The following is a 16,188-nucleotide window of genomic DNA, read 5'->3' as shown; positions in this document are numbered from 1 at the left end:
AGAGATGGCAGCTTCTTTCCCCACACACAGATACCATGTAGTGCATCATTCAGATTTATTGGACAAAGTCCTTGGTCTCTAAATGCTCAGTTCCCGGAAAAACTTTGGGCCTCCCCCAAATGTAGATTTCTTTAATTCACTTATCCCTCTGCTATACTCATGGAGGGATGTTCCTGGCTAGAACTTCAGGCTGGGCTGTAGAAGTGGCTCTGCTGTGGGAGATTTTTTCCTTATTATATCCAACCTCCTGTGTCCTGGGTCTGCTTTGAATGTCTAGTTTTAGGTTCAAGTAACACCTACTCCCTTTTGTTCACCCACTTCGTGGAGAAACTGCCTTTCTGCTTTGCTGATTTCATGCCATGGAGCAGCCAAGAACATGACCTCCTCTATTTTACCATCTTGGATCTCACCAGGATAAATTTTTAGGTGATAAAGTAATAGAATGTATTTAGTATGATGTCAGAGATGGGGGGGGGGTTATAAGAGTAGATTATGCAGCATAATATGTTTAGTATACTGTCTTTTTTGTGGAGGGAGGTGGTTCCCTCATGACTCCCATTCCCTGGGCTTGTCCAGGGGTTGAGGGGGGCGGGTGCAGAGTTTTTTCTTATAGACTATAATATCTAATACACATTGTTTTATTCACTATCCCCTTTTGCCCAGGAAATCTCACCTGCATAAGTATGCATATGTAGTATATTGTCTGTCTTTTCAGTAAGAAAATACATATTATTTCTATTACATTGGCACAAATGAACACAGAACACATGACTAAGATTGCTAATTTGGCAGGGGGGGCAGAGTAAAGGGGAAATCAATGGAGGAAAACAGGGATTGGAGTGAGACTTCTCCAATCATCTTCTTGTATTTTCATTTTTAAATAATAGGAATTTATTTTGAAATACAATGATTAATGTTTGAAACTTTGTTTTTCTTATAGTTTTTCATAAATATGGAGTATCATGTCTGAAACCACTACTAATTACATTTTTATACTTACTCATCATTTATGTATTAAGCATCAGCGGTGTGAAGGATACTGAGATAAAGTGGGATCTAATTTTTGTTCTTCAGGTACTTACATTTAGTAGGCAAATGAGAATATGAGATAATCATGATGAAATACTAAATGTTGTTGGAAAGGCACAAAGTTCATTGGCAAATTCAGTGAAAATATCAGGTAGGTGATAGCATTTGAATTGAATTTTGGGGAATTAATGAAAAGGGGGGAAGTTAAGAGAATTTTATATAAGTATTAACATAGGCACAAACAACAAAGTAGTCTTGACTTTGACAAGCAATAATGCTTGAAATTATCCCCAAATATAGTTGGAGTCTTGTAATGTTTCAAGAAATGAAAATGTTTTAATGCAAGCAAATTTTTACTACCCTATTTGTCATCTATCACATTTCCTTTGAATTAACCTGTGGAAAAATATACAATGTCAATAGCATCTAAACTAGGAATAAGAACATTTTGTGAAAATTTAAGATGGCTTTTTATTTTGCTATATTTTCACAGTTATAAAAAGTTGCATGATTACTTATATATTACTTACTTAATCCTTTCTTTAATCATTTGAGTGGAAGTTGGAAGCATTGTGCTTCTTCAACAGAAATGCATTGTTGTGTATTTCTTAAGAACAAGAACATTCTCTTCATGACTGTGGTATAATTATCAGAACCAGGAAATTTTCATTTTTAAATGTTGATAATTATATAATAACACTTAAAAACTAGTTTCTAGTTAAGTCCAGGATCAATTCCACATTCACACATTTCATTTAGTTGTCTTATATGTTTTTTTTCTGAAACTATTCTTTATCCTCTCTTTATCTTTCTTGGTCTTAACCTTTTGTTGAGGAGTATAGAACATTTGTAGATGACTTTCAACTTGAAGTTGTCTGTTGTTTTCTCATGGTTATATTCACATTATCGTTGTTGACAGAAGTACTTTAGCTGTGATCCTCTATCCTCTAAGCATGATATCAAGTGTATGTGATTTGGGTTTGTTTCTATGTTAGCTTTTGTCACTGTGATGAAAACATCTGACAAGAACAATTTAGACATATATAACAAATTAGAAAAAATAAAAGAGCAATTTAGAGGAGAAAAGTTTATTTGGGGCTTACAGTTTCAGAGATATCTGTTCATGGTTACTGGGCCCTGTTTTTTGCATCTGTGTCAGTGCAGTACATCATGGTGGGAATATGGGTCAGAATAGGTCTGTGTTCCTCATGGCAGCCAAGAAGTAAGGAGAGTGATAGAAAATGATCAGATTTTAGTGTCTCCTTCTAGGTCATGACCTTAAGGACCTAACTTCCTTCAACTAGGCCCCACCTCCTTAAGGATCAACCACCACAGGCTAGGGACCAAGCCTTTAACACATGGGCCTTAGGGAGATAGTCAGGATCCAAGCTACAACAGTAGTATATTTAAAAAGGTTAAAACAATTTTAAAAAGAAAGTAGTGGGGCTGGGGATGTAGCTCAAGCAGTAGCACGCTCGCCTGGCATGCGTGCGGCCCGGGTTCGATCTTCAGCACCACATACAAACAAAGATGTTGTGTCCGCCAAGAACTAAAAAATAAATATTAAAAAATTCTTTCTCTCTCTCTCCTCTCTCTCTCTCACTCTCTCTTTAAAAAAAAAAAAGAAAGTAGTGATTTTAAGTAACCCAAATGTGTAGAAGTCAAAGTATTGTCAATAAAGTTAAAACTGCAATAGGGTATCTGAATAGATGATTAGACCCACTGAAGGGAGTAATAGACTACTAGAGCATAGACCTAAGAAAATTACTCAGTATGTAGCCCTAAGAAACAAAAAGGGATGGAAAATATGAATAAGAGCTTATAACATGGATAGCAGAATAAGAACAATAATAGGAGTCCTGGAAGAATAGAATGTGAGTAAGGGATTTTTAAGCAGTGAATTACTCTCTTGAATTGTTTTGCATTGATCCAAGATATAGGAAGTACATTGAGTCCTCAGAAGATGCAAAGTATACCTAACCAATCATTGTGAGACTGCAGCACCTCGGGTTTATAGGGAAGATAATGAAAGAAACCAGACAGTGAAGCCTGAATACCTATAATCTCAACGACCTTGATAGCGGAAGTATTAATAACCATGGTAAACGGAAGACACCAGAGAAAATAACTGGATCTACAATTTTATGCCCAAACAAAATTATCATTCAAAGTTTGGTCCAGTTAGATGTATTTTTAGACAAAGGCTGACAATTTGCCTTTTCTTAAAGAACTGATGGGGAAGAAACCTGATTTATTGGGAGAAAATGAGATGCAATGAAGAAGGAATGCTGAGCAAAGTAATTGATAAGCATTGAAACAATCTAAATAGACTGACCTATATAAAACATCCACAGTATTTATCACCCAATAGATGTACAGAAATAAGATGAAACAAATACACTATAAATAAATACCATGGAAGAGGTAAGATGAGTTTAAAAGATGGAGTAATGATTTGTTTAAAGTTTTTATTCAAGAGGAGAAGAGAGACATTAATGTTAGGCATTTGTGTGTAAGATGGTCATAGTAAAACTGTAAGGTTGTCACCTGGGAAATAGAACTAGAATATATAATTCATTCTAGAAAGGCCATAGAAGAAAAAGAAAAGATAGGAAAAGAACAAAGCATAGAAAAAGATAGAAGAAAAAGAAAAGATAGGAAAAGAACAAAGCATAGAAAAAGCAAGGTAAATAGAAGGTACAAAATAAAATCTGAATTCAATAATTACAATAAATTAGGGGTGCTTGCCAGCATGTATTAAATCAGCAAAACAAAGAGATTCTTGTATGTGATTTATAAAATAATTATCTAAAACATAAGAGCAGGGTAAAGTAGAAAGTAAAACTGATTATGCATTCATTGTTGTTTTCTGACAGTGATTATTTAATATTCGGTCATCTGTAATTGCTGTTTTTGTTAAGCTATAGTAGTTATAAATTTTTCTATTGTGTTTAAAAATGAAAAATAGCATGTATTATTAAATTCATTATGTAAGCAACAATAAGTGTTGGTGAAGATGTGGGGGAAAAGGTACACTCATGTATTCTGGTGGGACTCTGAATTGGTGCAACCACTGTGGAAAGCAATATGGAGATTCCTTAGAAAACTGGGAATGGAACCACCATTTGTTCCAGCTATCCCATTCCTCAGTCTAAATCCAAAGAACCTAAAATCAACATACTACAGTGATGCAGCCACATCAGTGTTTATAGCAGGTCAATTCACAATAGCTAAACTAGAACCAACCTAGATACCCTTCAACAGATGAATGGATAAAAAAAAATGGAGTATTACAAAATGGAATATTACTCAGCCTTAAAAGAAAATAAAATTATGACATTTGCTGGTAAATGGATGAAGTTGGAAAATATTATGCTAAGTGAAATAAGCCAATGCCCAATAACCAAAGGCCAAATGTTTTCTTTGATATGTGGATGCTGATCCATAATGAGTGGGGAGAAGGGAATAATGGAGGAACTTTGGTTCCTCCCCCACCCATTATGGATCAGCATCTACATATCAGGCTTGTTTCATTTAGCATGATATTTTGTTGATTGTGAGTTTGCTAAGCTTTTTTGTTGTTGTTGTTAAGTCAGAAGTAACTATGTTCAATCTCTTTATACACTGGAATGGAAATTAGAAATTGCTCTGTTTCTTAATTTTAGAGGGTAATTAATCTCTTTAGCCTTTTATTTTTCATCTTTGAACAGTTTTGGTGGCTATTTGAACACAGATGGCATTCTGATAAATGTATTTTCATCTCTTTTTGAAATTATCTTTTCACTCATTTATTTTTATTTTTCTAAAAGCATACTGTAGTCTTATGCTATCTGGAAGGCATTGAAAGAATCCTTTATGCTTTCTTTCTAAGCCATGATTCAGCAGTTAGAAAAGGTTTTTAAGCCATGCATATAGTCTATGCCTATAATCCCAGTGACTTGGGAAACTGAGGCAGGAGGATTGCAAGTTCTGAGCCAGCCTTATTATGTTGGGTTCTCACATAATAAAGAATAACCTCTCTATTTTAGGGTGTTTAAACTTTATTGTATGTGCAGGCCCATTTACCATGTAACATATTCACAAATTCCAGGAATTGGTACATGGATAGCTTTGAGGAGTTCATGTTTCTTTCTCCTTTAAATGTAATTTTAACTGGTATCTGACTTTGCTGGATCAGTTTTCTTTTCCATTTATAATACCTCTGATATTTTCCTCTTTATGTAGTAAATACAAAAGAGATGTTAAGGTTCAGACTTCCTAAGAAATTATATTAGTATAATTCCTATGTAGACTGTATAAGGGAAACAGATTCTAGAAACATTGATAGAATATGCTTTTAGAGTATTCCTTTACAAAAAGAGATAGTATTGTATGTTTTTGTAATTTTATAATAACTGATCCTAATCCTTAGTACTGTTTCATTGTTAGTAATAAAATCATAGGAAATAAACCATTATATGCAACCAGTCTCTTAATATGGTAGCAAAACATTCTGAAATGAAGAGATATTCATTTAGAGCAATAACTTTCAAATATTTACCAAAATTTACACCAATTTTGATAATGGATGACATTGCATCTTAATGTGTTATTTCTTTCCTACATAGATTATCACGAAGTATGTATATGAACTCCTGGAGAAGGACTGTAATTTGAAAAAAATCTCTATTCCAGTAAGTTCAATTTTTAAGAAGTATTAATATCTAATAAAATGTTTGCTTCTAAATAAACTTGTTTTCAGTTTGGAAATGTTTTATGTTAATTGTGTTTAAATGTAAAGCTTCTATTGCATTGATACTAATAATTTTAAATTCCTGTCAGTATTTTTCATCTTATTATGTGCAGTAATTCTTTGAAAGTCAAACTCTTCAATGTAAAGGAAAAAAATACTGATTTACTTGTTTTGAGGAAATAGTGACACAATTAAAAGAATTATCCTTTCTTTTAACCTGTTCTGTTTCACTGGAATAATTGTTTGTTTGAAATACACCGGTACACTTTTTGTTGTATTAGACATTCATCAACTCTTTAAATATTTATTGATTTAAAAAATATAGTATGTTGTTTCTTTTATATGTTCCCAAATTCATCCCTGATGCTTCCTTTGTAATAATCAACCCTTGGTTGATTTGGAAACTTTCCTTTCTCCAGTAGTACATAAAAACGAAGGATTTAGTAACTATGGGAATGAGAAAGCCATGTTTTTTGGATTCAAATTTCTTTATTTTTGACTTTAAAATCTACTGTCTTACTCTATAAAAACTATATATTCAGCCAGGTGCTGTGGCATGCATGCCTGTAATCCCAGGGGCTTGGGAGGCTAAGACAGGAGGATTTCGATTTTCAGCCAGCTTCAGGAATGGCGGTGTACTAAGCAACTCAGTGAAATCCTATCTCTAAATAAAATAGGGCTGGAGATGTGGCTCAGTGGTAGAGTGCCCCTGAGTTCAATTCCTGGTTCCATTAAAAAAAAAAAAAGGAAAAATAAAATGAAAGTACTTTGCATAAACCTATGATTTGACAGTAAAGATTATGATTATATTTTATGCTTGCTCCACACATAACATAAATGGACACAAAATATTCTCATTTACAATATCCCATACTGTGTAGAATGTGGATAATTATCTTAATAACTTCACTACATATTTTTGTTCAGTTTACTGCACACATCATATCTAAGTGAAACTTCACAATTTGTAGTGTTCATGATTATCCCCAAATCAATTGTTAACTGCTAAAAATTGTGTAGTGTTGGGGCTGGGGATGTGGCTCAAGTGGTAGTGCGCTCACCTGACATGCGTGCGGCCCAGGTTCGAACCTCAGCACCACATACAAATAAAGATGTTGTGTCCGCCAAAAACTAAAAAAAGTAAATATTAAAATTCTCTCTCTCTCTCTCCCTCCCTCCCTCCCTCTCTCTCTCTCTCTCTCTCTCTCTCTCTCTCTCTCTCTCTCTCTCTCTAAAAAAAAAAAATAGTGTAGGGATTGGGGTTATGGCTCAGCGGTAAAGTGCTCGCCTTGCACGTGCAAGGCCCTGGGTTCAGCACCACATAAAAATAAATGAACAAAATAGAGGTATTGTGTCCAACTACAACTAAAATAATAAATATTTAAAAAATTTGTGTAGCGCAGGGATAAGAAAGACAGTAGAATGAGGCGGACATCATTACCCTAAGTATATGTATGAAGAAACAAATGATGTGACTCTACTTTGTGTACCACAGACATGAAAAAATGTGCTCTATATGTGTACTATGAACTGAAATGCATTCTGCTGTCATGTGTCACAAATTAGAATAAATAAATAAATTTTTAAAATTGTGTAGGGCAGTTGCGTGGACCCAATGGTTGACAGACAAATCTATTTGAAGTTGGTTTGTCAATAAAATGAAGTGGTACACTTTGTGTCTATTACTTATTGAAAACTTAGCTTAATTTATCACCGATATTTGAAGATAAATGCCCCTGGAATAGCCATTTCCAAGGTTAATGGAGAAAATTTATTTTATTTATTTGGATAATTCACTTTGTAAACTTAGCATTATTTTATACAGAATAAGTTTATATATACTATCTGCAGAGTCTGAGTTTCTGTTAACTCAAGATGACTATAACCCAATGACTTGAACAAAGATTTCTCTTACCACTTAATCATCATTACATTCTTAATCTTCATTGTTGTCTTTTCTCATATTCTAATATTCTCATATTTTCAAAGTCAGCTTTTCTGAATGTTCAAGTAAAACTTTCTCTTTCTCTCTCTCTTTTTCACCAGAAGTAAACAATCACACATAAGAAGGAAATACAAATGTGATAAAAATAAAATGGAAGAATAACTATAACTTAATACATGTTAGGAAAGTGGGAGGATATTCTGTAGAAAATAAATTTCACACATTTCAGATGAGATGATGAGATTTTTTGAGGGGGAGGGGATACTAGAGATTGAACTCAGGTGCATTTGATCACTGAGCCATATCCCCAGCCCTGTTTTGTATTTTATTTAGAGACAGGATCTCACTGAGTTTCTTAGCGCCTTATATTTGCTAAGGTGCACTTTGAACTCAAGATCCTCCTGCCTCAGCCTCCAGAGCCAGAGATAAATTTTTTAAATATAAAAAGCTGACAAAATACTTTATTCATTTATTCATGGCTTACCTTAATTTGCAGTCCCTTAATTCTTGAGTAGTATTATAATAAACATTTTTATCTTTTGAGATAAGTCCTCTTACAGTTTTAAAGTCATTGTTCAGATTTCAAAGTAGCAACATTCCACTGCTTAAAAAATTGTTTCCCTTGTGAACAGGGGAATTAAGTTGAATAGAAATAGAGATAGTTTTCAGCATCTACTAGAAATTCTGTAGCTGTGGATTTTCTTGTTAAGATAGATGGCCATTTCCATGTGCATTCCAGAATCCATATTGTTTTGGAAATACTTTGACCTATTTGTTATTGTACAGTGTTAGCTTTGTCTTTTAGTTTTTTCTTCTGTTATCACCTTATTCTTTTTGTTTCCTAATTTTAACTGATTCTTCTGTTTTCTTATAAAAATCCCAGATTAAAGGGAATTTTTTTTTCTTAAGTTTTTTTTTCCTGTTTCTCATCCACTTCTCTTCCTGTGTGGTTCCAGTCATATTTTTTGTCATCATCCTAATTTATTTACTTTGGCCACAACATATAGGCTAAGTTAATGTGATTATTTCACTTCATACCTCGCTATCTCTATCTTATTTACTAATAACAAATTTATAGTTCCATATGTAATTTAATTCTTGATACTGTATAGCTCTTTTAAATGTATTAATAGTACACATTATTAATCTTCAATATTTGCTCTCTGAACCAAGCAATGATTTAAAGAGGCTGCATTAGTTAAGGTGTCTGTTAATGAAAGGAAGTTACTGATGATGCTTGATAAGATTCCTTATTTCAAAACTTTGTTCATTTATTGATTTTCTAAGTACTTGTAGCATGTCAGGCTCTGTTCTGGACACAAGCATGTAGCTGAATACAAAGTAGGGAACTTTGTGCTTTATTGAATTTCCATTCTACTGGAGAGAGCAGATGGTATAAATATACAAACAGCTGTAGAAAGTATACAGTAGGTTAGATTGTGGCATGTGCTGAAGAGGAAACTAAAACAGATATAGGGACTAGGGAATTATTAGGGAAGTGTTTGAAATTTTAAATGAGTAGACAGGGAAGGTTTAACTGAGATGATGGTGGTTTTTCTTAAGCCCTGTGGCTATTCTATTCTTCCTGAACTCATTGCCATTGTGCTCTTTTTACATAAAAAGTTGGTCATCTTATACTGAGACCAATCTTATTTTAGAAGTAGAGAAAATTGATTGTTCTATCTCCATGCATAGTGATTAGGAACACTTGTCCATATGTTATTTTTGCATATTTCTTATTTTCATAATGGTGTAAACATATACTGTTGACAAAGTGAAGAGCATTACTCTGTGTGTGGATTGATCTTCTCTACGTGGGGTTCTGTATGTTCCTAGCTATCGGAACTCTTCAGCTTCTGGCTCTCACCTGGCTGCACAAAGGCTTCCATTCCCAATTACTGGCCACTGCTGGTATGGAGTACCACTCAGTGTGTCCTATGGCATTTGGAATGAAAAGTCAGAAAGGTATCCCTTCGTTAAAGTCTTTTTAAGACTTTGAAATTTAAATCATACATTATCTAAAGACCTAGATATTAAGCATAATCAATATGGATAAAAATGCTCACTCTTCATCCCATATGTAATTAGTACAGAAAGATTATTAGAATACACAAAGAATGTTGCTTTGTAAAGTATATACAGTGCTGTGTTCACAGTCTGCATGAAACTTTAAAATACATTCATATATAGTAGTATGTGTTTGAATTTTCAAATAGCTTCCTGTTTAAAAGTTTATAGTATTCCTGGCTGGTATGTGGTTTTTCAGTTGGTATTATCTTCTGATTACGGTTTTCATTTTTCTGTTATAAAAGTGCAGTATACTGCAATTATAGGTTTTCTGTTTTTTGTTTTCTGTTACAGGTGTAGTATACTTAAATTATATTTATTGACCTTGGGCAACTTACTTAAACTAGGTTACAATACTCGTCTATTAATGAATATTAGTACCATCTTAATAGGATTATGATTGAAATTTTTTTTTAAGTTGCATTGTATTTGGGCCATAGGAAGCACTCAAATACTTTTTTCTTATTTGTGATTCTAGGGAGGCATATTTTTCTCTGCTCTTTTTTATGTTTAAGTTATTATCACATTTTGCTGATCCATCTAATATGTAATTGCTACTTTCTAATGAATATTTTAATGGTTTTTTATTACTAGAATTCTATAATAATCATTTAGTAATTTATAAAAATCATTAGTTGTTTTCTCATCTGTTTGTATGCCTGATCAGAAAGCATTTAAATTTATTATTTAATTTTTTTTAATTACAGGTAGATGCCACTGAAAGTGAACCAAAGAGTTTTATCTTTATGAGTGATGATGCTTTGACAAATCCACAGAAACTGATGGTTTTAATTCATGGTAGTGGTGTTGTCAGGGCAGGTCAGTGGGCTAGAAGGCTTATTATAAATGAAGATCTGGACAGTGGCACACAGATACCTTTTATTAAGAGAGCTGTGGATGTAAGTGCAATTTCCTTTTATTTTTGGCATTTTACAGTTCTATTTTGTTGTGTGTTTGAAACTTTTATGTCATGTAACTTCAAAAAGTATATACTAAGTGTAATATTGTCTTCAAATTGTTATTTTTTTCTTGTATGATGATTATTCTGTGTTATTTTGCAGTTAGAAGAAAAACAGTATGTTGGACACACATAGATTTAAGTGTCTTGGGAACGAATATTTTCTTATTCTAAATTTTAAAAGTATATGGGCTATCAGTTAAACTATCAAATATTCATCTTTATTGAAAATACTTATGCAAAAAATGTCAAAATTGTTTTTGTAAATTTTTGTGTACCTAATTTAGTGAAGTGAAAAACTAAAGGAAATCTTCAATGTAGACTGACTTCTTGTTCTTTAAATGAAAAGTTGAAATAACTCAGGAATTTTTGTCCTTTATTTGACATAAGTTTTTGGAGACCATAAATAAAATGCTTTAAGCATAAAGTGAATGTATAAAATGGTAAACTTTTATGTTTATTGAATATTTTATTCTTACTCAAATTCAAACTTTTAAAATTTGGCATATTAAAATTGTGTTCAAGATTTTCTTTCCTGTGATATAGTGAAATTTCTTTTTGACCCAGCATTATTCAGCTACTCTTGTTTTACTTTTTCATTAAGTTCTGCAGTGAATGGCCAGATATAGCAAAGTATGGGTTTCTTTCACAGTGTGAATGAGAATCTTCCTTAGAAAAAACAAGTAAAGTGACATCTCGTATACAAATTTTAATATAAAATGGCAAAACTAAATGGGATAGTGTATGTGTTTATATATGCTTTATTTGCTTTATAATTAAAATCAAAAAGGCCCCTTGGATACACGAACAATTACAAAAATTAAATGTTCTGTATTCTATTGACTTTCAAATGGTACTATCACGTCTCAGTCCAACTCTTAAAGAATATTTTTCCTAATAAAATTCTTGGAACCCTTAAAATGCTGCAAGTTGAATTTCTTAGATTAATTGTATTTTTTTCTGGTTTTCTTGAATATATGAAGAAAACAAAGATGTTACTTTTGGTTTGGTTGATAATTTCAGTAGTATAGAATTGAAGTAACTATATTCAATTAATAAATTGAAATTTAGATTGAAGTAACTCACATAAAATGTTATATTTTAAGCTGTTTCATACTTTAGGTTATGAATAATGAAATGAACCTTTTCTCTGACATGTTAATTTGTGGTTTGAACAGATCTTGCTTATGTATTTTAGGAAGAATATTAAACTCAAAAATGTGTGCACAAGTAACTATTTAAAAATAAAACTCAATGAAGAAAATCATATGCCTTTAACTAGTGAGTTCTTGGGAAAATAGTTTATGTAATTATGTTATCTCTGATATAGATCACCTAAGTTTTGCCCATTCTAGAATATCTTATTGTTTTTGTAGGGTTTTGAAGTAAACAAATATATGGTTAGCCATGTCAGTTATCTTTCTTTGCAAACTTATTGATATCCCCTACAGGACAGTGGAAGTTTGTCAGTAACATTAGAATACTAAGTCATTTTGTACTTAAAAGTAGGAATGGAGTTTTTAGGATAAAAATATTTTCTGCTTTTCTCAATTATGGCAACTCATGATTTCTTGTAAAAAAAAAAAGCAGCTAGTTTGTAAATATTATATGCTTTTAAATTTTACTTTATTTGAAAAATAAATATGAATTTGATTGTGATAACTTCCTTTGTGGTAAATATGTAAAAACAGGTACTCTCTTAAATCCTTATAAAGTGATCTTTATTATTTTTTTGGAGTGGGGTTACTGGGAATTGAATTCAGGGACACTCAACCACTGAGCCACAACCCCAACCCTATTTTGTATTTTATTTAGAGGCAGGGTCTCACTGAGTTCCTTAGAGCCTTGCTTTGCTGAGGCTGGCTTTGAACCTGAAATCTTCCTGCCTCAGCCTCCCGAGCTGCTGGGATTAAAGGTGTGTGCCACTGCACCTGGCTCATTATTACTTTTTTGACTTTACCTTTGTACAGTGTTTTCTTCAGTAGTTATTAAGGACTGTTCTGTGTAAAGGAAGAGGCATTCTGGGAAAAAATGACATTTTGGGGAGGAAGCTAGGGAAGACTTATAGGGAGAAAGCTGCTGTCCTATTCTTTCTTTTTAACCAGATTAGCTCTGCTTTTGTTTTAAAAATGTATGGACTTTTTATAAAATTATATTTAAAGTTTCCGTAGCTAGGAAAAAATTCAGAGCCCTTACTGTTATTCATGGTCTGTCAATTTTTATATTACAATAGAAGTAAATTCGGATATTTTTCAGGCCAATGTCATTTTTATTCAGTGCTGTTAATATATATTTATATATATTCTCTGCAGATTTTTGATATAAGATTGAAATTTTTTAAAATAGCTTCTTTGTCTTTGTAAGGTTAAATCTTTGTTCCAACAGTGTTCCAACTATGTCTTTAAGTGGACTGTTTTTTTAATTATTTTTTTATTAGCTACACATGCCATTACAATTATCTTGGCAATTCATACATTTGAATCATTGGGGTATAATTTCTCATTTTTCTAATTGTACAGATTGCAGAATCACACTAGTCATAGAGTAAGTGGACTGTTTTATGAAAAATATTATGGTTAAATAAAAGTCTGTGGAACCATTGTAGTTGAAGTAGAGATAAGGATCAGAACCTGAGAACATTCAGGAGCCCATAGATCAGAGTTGGAAAATCATATTCCAATTCTTGCATTTTTAGATGCTTGAGCAAAATATGCCAGATTCACAAAGTTAAGGGTCATTTTTTCCCCATATGTGGATGCTAGAGAGAATAAAAGGAAAAAGAGAGATCATGGAAATAGAAGGGAGACTAGTATGGTAAGAAGGGGATGAAGGGGAGGGAGAAAGGAAGGTACTGGGAAATTAAATTGATCAGAATATGTGTATGTACAGATATATTACAACGAAACCCACTATTCCATATAATATTATGCTCCATGATATTCATTTTTTATGAATGGTGTATATCAGATAAAGTCCCCAAAATGCTTCTGAAGTTGCTAACTAATATTTTACTTTTATAACAGTTTTCATTGTGTGATACATTACTTGGAATAAGCAAAAATATATCATATTATCAAAGCACTAATGATTCTGTGTCCAATTCTGTGGTTTGAGAATCACTCATATTTGTTTTTCTTTAATTATTTCTTAAATACATCTTTAAGGCATTTCCATTTATATTTATTAAAGGGGCAAGGAAAGTCGGTGACACTTAAATTAAGACATTTAAATACTAATTGCAGGGCCAGGACAAGGGTACAAAATTTAAGGAAGCACCTCACTGACTTCATCTTAGGAGCTTTGACTTATTGAAATGTATTGACAATAAGTGTTATGGAAAGCAGTTTGAGATCCAGTGTTCTATAGAGTTAAATTTAACAGAATATGTAGCAGGCTTGTTTTTTATGCATAAATAGCCTGCAACTCTTAATTTTTAAATCAAAAGGTCTGGTTGGGACTGAATCTACATTTCTGATAATATGCAAATGATACTTATTCTACTAGTTCAGAAACTTCATTAAAATCACTGGTGTAGACCTTACTCTTTGGATTAGTTAAGAGCTTAATTACATAGTTGTCCCTTGGTGTCATTTCAGAATTGGTTCCAGTACCTCCCTTCCTCTCAGGATACCAAAGTCCATCCATGCTCAAGTCCTTATATAAAATACCATAATATGTGTATATAACCAATACATATCCTCCCTTATATTTTAAATCATCTCTGAATTCCTTATAGTACTTAATACGATATAAATAGTTATAATACTATATTGTTTAGAAAGCAGCTACAAGGAAAAGGTCTGTACAGGTGCAGTTTTTTCAATAATTTTTTATCCATGGTAATTGACTTCACAGATGAAGAATCCATGAATACAGAGGGCCAATTATACTTTTTAGTTGCTACATATAATGGATATAGTAGAACCTGATGGCAGTTTTACTTATTAAAACAAGAATTGAGACATAATAAAAAAAGTTTTCTAACAGAATCAACGAAAAGTAAAAGTTTAAACTGTGAAGGATAGTTTCAAAATACAGTCTATAAAATTCATACCAAATATGATTTTAATAATTTTGAGAGGGGTCTCAGTATATTGGCCAGGCTGTCCTTGAATTTTCATTCTCCTTCTTCAGTCTCCCAGTTCTCTGGGATTACAGTTACTGCACCTGACTAAAATTATTAATTTTATGAATTTCATAAAAAGTCAGATTACTTAAGACAATATTTTTCTAATTTCTCATAGTAGAATCCCTGAGAAGAACCTAGTTCCATAATTATTTGAGTATAAAATTCATGTTATGTGTGAGATTTAAAAATCAATTCTATATTTATCAATGTAATTTATACATTTTGGATTCTGTAACATGGTGGACTGAGCTAATTAACATGAATCCTCCCATCTTCAGCACTGAATACATATAAAAATAATGGTTGAAATATAGCAACAAAAACATTAAATGCCTAGATGTATATATTCAAAAGATAGAAAAGGTCTTACTAAATGCATGAGCATCAGAGAGAGCTTAAAGCCTCTATGTAAAGTTTCTGGAGGGTGTGACAACTCCAGGGGATATCAGGAAAGATATAAGCCCAAAGCCCCAGATTGTCTCTGTCTTGGGCCTTGGGTCTTAGACACAGGAGCTGAAACTTAAGATGCTTGGGTATAGTTAGGACCCTAGAAGTGGCCATCCTTTTAAATAAAAGGGGAAAAAAATAGCTCATTGGTGAAAAGAGGGTTTCTTTCCACAGATGCCAGTCAGAAGAAACATAAGCTTCCTTAGGAAATAGTAACCCCACACCCTGAAGCACAGTTAGATTTGGAGTTGTAGTTTGAATTTAGATATTGAATTTAGTGTGAAAATCTCAAAAAGTGTAAGTTAATGTAAAAATGTTCTGGACAGATGAAACTCCTGGGGTACCTGGTAGAAGCAAATATACTGCCATATGTGATACTTTGTAACAGAATAAATCCCTATAGGAGATGAATTCATAAGCAGAAACTATAAATTTTATGATACATCACAAAGAAAAGTCAAGTTATAGAACTATTGGAAATAGTTGAAAAGAGAATTAGTAAATAGAAATTTAGAGTTATCCTGAAAAGAGAAGAGGAATCACTAGTGTAGAGGGACAGGTCCAGGGAGAGAGAAGAGGGAAGGGAGAAGGGAAGTACTGGAGAATGAAATCCACCAAATTGTGCATGTGCATATACAAATATGTCACAGCAAATTCCATTATTATATAATAATAATTCACTAATAACAAGTTAAAAAGAGAACATGTTTTCATATCTGAATGCACATTTAATACTTTGTGTTTATAAAATGTTTTTGCTGAGTATATTGAATATTCTGTATATAAGTATGAATTGATAGATTTTCCAGAAGATCTCTACTAGTTATCAAGGTAGAGACTGTTCATGAGTAAGGATAATTTTCTTTTATGATTCAGATTTG

General features: G+C 32.5%; 1 protein-coding gene across 20 annotated transcripts in view; it reads left to right on the top strand.

Moving 5' to 3' along the window:
• The window catches only part of Arb2a (ARB2 cotranscriptional regulator A), a 446,980-nt gene that overhangs the window by 141,162 nt on the left and 289,630 nt on the right, over window positions 1–16,188 (top strand). For 19 of the 20 annotated variants that reach the window (XM_078044944.1, XM_040273170.2, XM_040273175.2 and 16 more), the window contains 2 exons: window positions 5,637–5,702; window positions 10,481–10,672. In XM_078044944.1, the coding sequence (XP_077901070.1) occupies window positions 5,637–5,702; window positions 10,481–10,672 (258 nt within the window). The remainder of the gene's footprint in view (window positions 1–5,636; window positions 5,703–10,480; window positions 10,673–16,188) is intronic. The other variant, XM_040273173.2, reaches the window with a different exon arrangement.

This window comes from Ictidomys tridecemlineatus, chromosome 1 (genome assembly GCF_052094955.1).
Source record: "Ictidomys tridecemlineatus isolate mIctTri1 chromosome 1, mIctTri1.hap1, whole genome shotgun sequence".
Taxonomy (NCBI): domain Eukaryota; kingdom Metazoa; phylum Chordata; class Mammalia; order Rodentia; family Sciuridae; genus Ictidomys; species Ictidomys tridecemlineatus.
This window is presented reverse-complemented; position numbering and strand designations above follow the sequence as displayed.